At 37.4% G+C, this 8,705-nt stretch overlaps 1 protein-coding gene and 1 pseudogene across 1 annotated transcript; both read right to left on the bottom strand.

Moving 5' to 3' along the window:
• Positions 1–319: 319 nt before the first annotated feature.
• LOC114573627 (trace amine-associated receptor 1-like) lies at positions 320–1,321 on the bottom strand. The gene has a single exon (XM_028605906.1). It carries the CDS (start codon positions 1,319–1,321, stop codon positions 320–322), a length of 1,002 nt encoding a protein of 333 aa, XP_028461707.1.
• A 4,026-nt stretch (positions 1,322–5,347) lies between these two features.
• Positions 5,348–8,056, bottom strand: LOC114573626 (trace amine-associated receptor 1-like; annotated as a pseudogene).
• Positions 8,057–8,705: the final 649 nt, after the last annotated feature.

Genomic DNA, 8,705 nt, shown 5'->3' with positions numbered 1-8,705 from the left:
AAAATAAAATAATACACATATAATGGAAGGAGTTTTTGTCAGTATGACATTTAAGTTATCTATTTCATAGCAAGGCTGTATGTAATTTTTGCTTAAATTTATCCACCTCATTTTGCCGAAGTAAACTGGTTTCTCATTATTTGTTGGAAGATTTATTTGAAACACAATTATTGTCTAAGTATTTTCATCATGTTTGCATACATATGCAATTTTAAGTAGAATGTAGGCCTATAGATTAGTTACGTTATATGACAGTGTAAAGACAATTATCTTCATTGTGCTAACTATTATCATAGGCTAGTTCAGTCATTTATTCAAGTTAAGACAGTTTAGAATAAGTATAATCACCAGTAAATATTTTCCCAGAAATGATCATTCTAAAAGCTGATCTGAACCAGCTGTAAAAGAAAGCATAAATAAAGGGATTGAGCATGGAGTTTGACAGTGCAAGCCAGTTAAGTGTTTCAATCACAGGAACTGGCACTGAGTCATTACTGAAAGGCAAAACAGTGATACAAAGAAAGAAAGGAGTCCAACATAAAAGAAAGACTCCCATAATGATAGCCAGAGTTTTGGTAGCCTTTCTCTCATTCTTACTGACAGTTGCTCCAAACCTTTTGCTCTGACAGGTTGTGTTCTGGATGCTGCGTGCCTGTTTCTGTGCAGCAAGGAAAATCTTTAGGTAGATACAGAGCATTATGATCACTGGGAGGTAAAATGAGAAAATAGGTCCAATAGTGTTTGCCATGACAACATCAATCAAACACCTTTCCTCACATTTATCATTGTTTAATCCAGCAATTGTGATGCTTATTGCAATTAGAGCAGAACCCCCCCAGCTAACCACAATCATGATCACAACAACACAATGATTGATTTTAGTTCTATAGGTCAGAGGCTGACACACTGCATAATATCTGTCAATAGAAATACAACACAGGTGCAGAATAGAAGTTGTGCTCAGTGTTATATCAAAACTGCCTCGTACTTTGCAAAATAAACTCTCATGATACAGACATGAGCTAAGTGAGAATGCCATGCTGAAAGGAAAGACTATGATCCCAACAAGCAGGTCAGCCACAGCCAGAGAGAGAATAAGGTAGTTAGTAGGAGTGTGGAGCTGTTGGAAATAAAATACAGAGATTATAACAAGAAGGTTTCCACATGTTGTGATAACAGACAATAACATTAGGAAAAAATATAATAATACACATATAATGGAAGGGGTCTTTGTCAGTATGAAATTAAAGTTATCTATTTCATAGCAGGGATGTATGGCAGTCACAATGCTTGTCCTGTTGAAAGTGACTTCTGGATCCATGTTTTAGGGTTCCTACAATTCAATACAATCCACATTATAAGCAATATGCAAAAATTTGTATTAAAAAAACATACACAAATATTTTTTTATATCATACCTGGTAAACCAGCAAGACCATGTCCATGCATCAGTCCTGATGGGTGTTCTTGGTAACCTGTACAGCTGTGCAGAACCTTTTAACTTATCAACATCTATCTCATCACCATAAGTGTTGTCCAATCAGGAATGGGAAACTGTATCCTGTTTGCATGAGGTGTTGAAGATTAACATACAACAAAAGATCAACGTTGATCTATGATGCACTGTGTGTGTGTGTGTGTGTGTGTGTGTGTGTGTGTGTGTGTGTGTGTGTGTGTGTGTGTGGTTTTTAGTTTTTTTTGGTATGCCTCAATGCAATTTAATATTGTTGTTTTGTTTTTTTTTAGTTCAGTTTTATTTCATTTAGAATGTCAAATCACAACAGAAGTTATCTCAGGTAAACCTGCAACAATTAGTAAATAATAATCTATCCTAATCTTTTTTTGGAGAAACCCAGGTTTTAATTTTATGATTAAATAAGGTAGTCTCTCCAAACTTACCTCAATTATAATTTCTCTCTTGCTATTTGTACTTCAACACTTACTTTTAAAAAATAAGTTAAATTAATAACTATTTTTGTTGTATGTATACTTTTTTCGTGTGTTGTAATTTTTAGACGTCCCTAAGCAATCGTCTAACTGCCGGTAGTAGTAGCAGCAGACAGCAGAAGCCAACAGCAAAGTGTTATTTAAATAAACTCCTGGTGTACTTACAAACTTTCCAATCCATCGTTTTATGAGTACACATTTGTACTACTTGTAGAAGTTTGGTAACATTTTGGGTGTTCTTCTTTTCCTAAACCCAACTGTCCCGTTCTTGTCCCTTGTCAAGTAAACGTACTTTTTATAAATCCATGACGATCTTTTCCTAAACCTAACTGCGTCAAAAGTGACGACAATAGTCACAACCCAGAACATTTAGATAACGCACGTTTATATATGACTCTAAAGGAGACTTTTAGCGTCAATAACAACGCGAATGGCACCTGACCAAGTCTCCGCATTTTACACGATTGGAGTTAGATTGTGTTGGCTAGTGATAGTAGCCTGACAAACCAGACCCAACTCACCATTGGGAACTCACCATTGGCAGGGCTCCATCCGAGGGACGGGATAAACGGTTGTCTTTCACATTCCCTCTGCACTTATAGCCAACCAGAGCAATGCTAGTTGATAGATTAAACTTTTGCCATATCTGGTCGGGAAAACTCCAAACACATCTTCCTTTTTTAAGAATGACTTCAGTGCTTAACTCCAAGTCTTCCAGAGTCGCGGCTAAAGCCGATTCGAAAGACCGCTGTTCACCAACAGCAGCAGCAGCCATCTTCTTTGTTTTCAAGTAGCAGGGAAGTAGCAAGGAATTCTAAGCCTGCCCACCTACTCTATACACGATGTGATTGGCCTTACCAAAATTTGTTTTTTCCAACTTGCAAGCCAACGGAGAGTTGCTAGACTGACCCTGGCTGGAAATTACATTTGCTGCTGCTAGGGTGCGTCTAGATTTCTAGGCTATAGTGATAGCAGAATGCATTGAATACATTTTGGAGATTTTAAACAAAATATAAAAAGATACAGCAAAGTTCTCCTGAGTAAAGACAATAAAGATAGTAATAACCCTTTTTACTTCATTTTCAGTCATCAGGCAGCACGTTGGCTCAGTGGGTAGAATTGGCCTCACAACAAGAAGGTCCTGAGTTAGATCCCAGAGGCCTGTACTTCGAAGCAAGATTTGGTGTTAACAAGGTAACTTCAGGTTCAACGCAAGGTTTTGTGTATCACGACAGTGGATCACTTGTTACCGGTTTAAATTGCCTTAGTAACTTATGTTGAACACCTAACCTGCTCGGGAGCCAAAAAAAATATGCCGCTCTGGTAGATGTTTGCGATTGGTCATACTGCAAACACTGTCTCTTTTATGTAAATGCGTGTGTCGCTGGATTGGGAAATCCTGGGTTGATTGAACTAGTTGATAACCAGACACTTATAACAACCATATGAGTGGCAAAACTAGCACTTTTGGTAAAATTGAAGGTGCGCAAATTTAAAAAATTGGTGTTCCCATTAGATATTTAGACACAAAACATTGGAAAATAATTCCAGGTTGAAAAATACCAAAGTTACCCTTTAAGTCTTGTTTTGTAATGAACTAACCAAAACAGTTTGAACCAACAAAAGTCTAAACTGAAGACACTCAGGATGTTGGATGAAGTGATGAAACAACCTTCAATTAGAGGTGTGAATGTATGATGTGGTTGCTGATCCCTGGACCACACACACACACACACACACTCTCTCTCTCTCTCTCTCTCTCTCTCTCCCTCTCTCTTCCTGCCTGCATCATCTCACCTCTTCAACCTGGGACCTTATTATTTTTAAGCAACAACAAGACTAACAGAGCAAAACATATGTATGGCCACTTAATGATGTGAATAATTGACATAATACACCCATAGAGTCCAATCTAATGAGGAACAAGAAGCAAACAAGAACTCTGAGTTATCCCTTCTTAAAGTCCAGGGAATACATTCTGTTTATTCACTGAATATCAAGTCTGAAGTTTTTTTAGTGCAAAATCAATGATTCAGTCTATATGGCTTATAATGCTTCTATTTGCATATTATGCGACTGAGCACATACCAAGAAAAAAGTCAAATTAACAATTTAATTAACAGTTCCTAAAATGTTTATAGTGTTGAACACAGAAAAGTAAACTATAGTTAAAATTATGCCAGCTAGTCAGCCTTGAGGCACCATTATCCTTTACTGACCAGTTGACAGTGGTGGGGGGGGGGGGGGGTCATCTCGCAAAAAGGTTACTCCGCAACAGTGCCTATATAGCATCTATATTACTTTATCACAGATAGGCAAAACAATAATTGTATTCATTATTTGAGTTTAAAGGGGTGATAGAATGCAAAACCGATTTTACCCTGTCATAGTTGAATAACGACAGTTCGGTGGGTAAATAGGACATACATAGAAGCTCAAAGTCCCATTGACACCCCTTTACTATGAAAATCTCATATTTTGAAACTGCCACTGAAAACGGGCGAATCCCAACGAAGCTGGAAGTTGACGTCTGTCGTGGAAGTTTCCTTTGCAGCAGGGGGAATAGTTTTCAGAGTTTAGTAAATTGAAACAAATAAGACAGACTGAGACTAAAACCAAATTGGGTTTTTGTATTTTATTAAAAAAGATATATTTGCAAATATAGGATCAACATGATTTAACAAAAGGCCGCAGCCCAGTGTGGAGTCAGTTTCTCCAATGAGTGAACAGAAACACTAGGCTTTTATGCATCTTCAGAGTGACAGCATATACGCACTTGGCTTAGTATGACGCTACAATTTTGACAGGCAATCTGATACACATGAAGACAATCAGAGAAATGCAAGAGACATCTTGGAGTCATCTCACCTCCTCCTCCCTGTATGACTTTCAGCCCCCAGTTACATCTTAACTGGCATGGGAAAACATGAGATAGTTTTAGGGTGACCTTGTACCTTTATCGGTTCAGGCAAACAGAGCTCACAAAATGTTCCAGACTGGGTGTCTCACAAAGTTAGAATCAAAATCTACATGTGGAAAATGAGATAAACTCTTTCAGCATTTGTGAGAGAAGTAAAGTATTAATTAAACACAAAAATATAAGGAATTATGCTTAAATGTAATTTTCCCATTACACGTCAACCTCCCAAAAACCGGAACCTTTGTCAGCCCATGGGTGTATTAAGAGAACGGTCACGCCCCAACATTTACATAGGCTACACAGCTGACCTGAGATCAGGTAGTCTCCCGAATCTATGTCGCGCAGATCTCTGCTATTCCATTACAAAATTCACTTCTGAAACTTTTTTATGCAAGAAATCAACTATGTAAAGCTCAAATATGGGCCGATTTACGAAAATGGACGGCTTATTGCAAATTTTGTCCAACTGTGTGTCAGAATTCAGCTGCCGGTGCTGACTGGGTTGCTGCCTCGAAGCCCGACCTGCCTGTTTTCATGCTCCTCATTCCTGGAAAAAGAACTCTCAGAATAGAGATTGGCCAGCACCTTACAGTCGGAGAATTCAAACACCACTACAAAATGGCGAACACACTATATAGTGCACTATTTCCGTAATAGGGAACGGTTTTGAACACAGCTTCAGTGTTTCAGGTGAAGGCGCTGTAGCAATGGGCAGTATGAGGAATATATGGTTTTGAACATCATTGCATGTAAATCTATTGTAGTAGACCCCAAGAGTACAAATATGACGCTCAGAAGGAGTATAATAGGGGCTCTTTAAAACATTCCTGTTCTCTGGGGATTTTAAAACCTGTACAACTATATTCATTTTTTTGTCTTTTATTATCTCCCATATGCAATCTTCTAGTTTCACTCTTGTCCCTGTATATTTTATTGTTGCTAAAGTATATTCTTATCTGTCTATGGTTAAAACGAGACGGATAAGAAGAGGCATTGCAACAATGTTTACAAATATACATTGTAACGCTGGCTGCACAGATTATGCAGAAACCGACTGCTACGATTGACTGACACACACACACACACATAAACACACACACACGCACACACATTGTTAAAATCATATGCTGGATGCTTTATTAATCTTTCTATATGGGTTTAGTTAATGATCGGGAATGTCCCGGTCAAATCGGGACTGTCTGGGACGTCTGGTCACCCTAATGAAGGGGAATGCATGAAACAGTTACAGAATCTAAAGTAGTTTTATTGTGCAAACTGCATAGTAGTAAAATAAAGATATATCAAATAAATACAAATGTCAACAACTTAAACATTGCTTCCTTTCCAACACAAAATAGTTGTAAGATAGTTGTATAAACACTACTTTGGCCACATCTTCGATGTTGTTTGAATAACGTTGGCTAGTTTCTGCGAGGCAAGACATCTTAATTAAAACACTTACCTCTAGTGTTTTAATCATTGCTCTGAACCCATCTTTCTCAATGATCAGCGATTAGCGCGCCTGGCCCGCATACCATTAGCATAACCGGCAACAAGAGTGGTTAAATGGATTATTTAATACAAAAAACTTCGGAACGGCAGATTGTAGACCCTTGGGCACACGTTCTGCGGTATTTTCGGTCTTTATCCTCTACCTTTCGACTCTGTTCTTGTATGTGCAGTAGCTACCAAAAATTCTCCCAGTTTAACTGACTGTTATTCTACCTGGCTAGCTAGTAGCTATAATGTTGCCCCGCGTGCCGTTCAGCGGTGTTAGTGAAAACACCTGTTCTAGATGTAGAGGCAGATCCAAAAACATGGCAGGATTTTTACTTTCTGGCACCTGGACTATACACCTCTGATCTGGATATTAAGTTATCAGAGATACAAGAGTGAGCTAACTTTAGTGAGCGACATATTGTACATTTAACTACAAAAAACTACTAAACTATTAGTGTCACTGACAAGATTCAAGGATTGGTGTTGAAGATATGTTTGTTTATGTTACCTCAATACCTCAACTTACTACAATTGAGTTGATACCAGCATCAATAAAGTCAACATCATGGAAACACAATGGAAAAATCACAACCCAACATGAACAAACAGGCACAGGTTAAAAATTAAATTAATCAATCTTATTTTGCCGAAGTAAACTGGTTTCTCATTATTTGTTGGAAGATTTATTTGAAACACAATGATTGTGTAAGTATACATGTTTGCATACATATGCATTTTTAAGTAGAATGTAGACCTATAGATTAGTGATGTTATATGACAGAGTGTAAAGACAATTATCTTCATTGTGCTAACTCATTTATTATCATAGGCTAGTTCAGTCATTTATTCAAGTCAAGACAGTTTTGAATTAGTATAATCACCATTCAATATTTTCCCAGAAATGATCATTCTAAAAGCTGATCTGAACCAGCTATAAAAGAAAGCATAAATAAAGGGATTGAGCATGGAGTTTGACAGTGCAAGCCAGTTAAGTGTTTCAAACACAGGAACTGGCACTGAGTCATTACTGAAAGGCAAAACAGTGATACAAAGAAATAAAGGAGTCCAACATAAAAGAAAGACTCCTAAAACGATAGCCAGAGTTTTGGTAGCCTTTCTCTCATTCTTCCTGACTGTTGCTCCAGACTTTTTGCTCTGACAGGTTGTGTTCTGGATGCTGCGTGCCTGTTTCTGTGCAGCAAGGAATATCTTTAGGTAGATACAGAGCAATATGATCACTGGGAGATAAAATGAGAAAAAATATCCAATATTGTTTGCTATGAGAACATCAATCAAACACCTTTCCCCACATTTATCATTGTTTAATCCAGCAATTGTGATGCTTATTGCAATTAGAGCAGAACTCCCCCAGCTAACCACAATCATGTTCACAACAACACAATGGTTTATTTTAGTTCTATAGGTCAGAGGCTGACACACTGCATAATATCTGTCAATAGCAATACAACTTAGGTGCAGAATAGAAGTTGTGCCCAGTGTTATATCAAAACTGCCTCATACTTTGCAAAATAAACCCTCATGATACAAACATGAGCTAAGTGAGAATGCCATGCTGAAAGGAAAGACTATGATCCCAACAAGCAGGTCAGCCACAGCCAGAGAGAGAATACGGTAGTTAGTAGGAGTGTGGAGCTGTTGGAAATAAAATACAGAGATTATAACAAGAAGATTTCCAAATATTCATGGAACACTTAAGGGGTCTCAGGGAGGAAACGGAATGATGAAGGGTCCCATATATTGATAATGTGGCATTTGCAATTTTTATTTGACTCCTGGTTTTACTTTTTGGTCTCTTAGTCTTGATATTTGCTACGGTACCTCAACATGATTGTTTTCAGAACCCGCCAAATTATTACAATTGTTCTTGGTTGCTGCTTATTGTTATAGTTATTGTTATTGTAAATGTTAAAAAAAAAAAAAGAAATGTTGCTTGTATGGACAATTACAGTCTGAACCCAATACTGTTCTGCAATAAACATATTTACAAAAAAAAAAAAAAAAAAAACAGACAATAACATTAGGAAAAAATATAATAATACACATACAATGGAAGGGGTCTTTGTTAGTATGAAATTAAAGTTATCTATTTCATAGCAGGGATGTATGGCAGTCACAATGCTAGTCCTGTTGAAAGTGACTTCTGGATCCATGTTTTAGGGTTCCTACAATTCAATACAATTCATATTATTAGCAATATGCAAAACATTGCATTAAAAAAAACATAAAATATGTTTTTATATCATACGTGTTAAACCAGCAAGACCATGTCCATGCATCAGTCCTGATGGGTGTTCTTGGTTACCTGTACAACTGTGCA

Source organism: Perca flavescens, chromosome 18, assembly GCF_004354835.1.
Source record: "Perca flavescens isolate YP-PL-M2 chromosome 18, PFLA_1.0, whole genome shotgun sequence".
In the NCBI taxonomy this organism is placed as follows: domain Eukaryota; kingdom Metazoa; phylum Chordata; class Actinopteri; order Perciformes; family Percidae; genus Perca; species Perca flavescens.
Note: the sequence above shows the minus strand (reverse complement) of the source record. Positions and strands in the feature narration are given on the sequence as shown.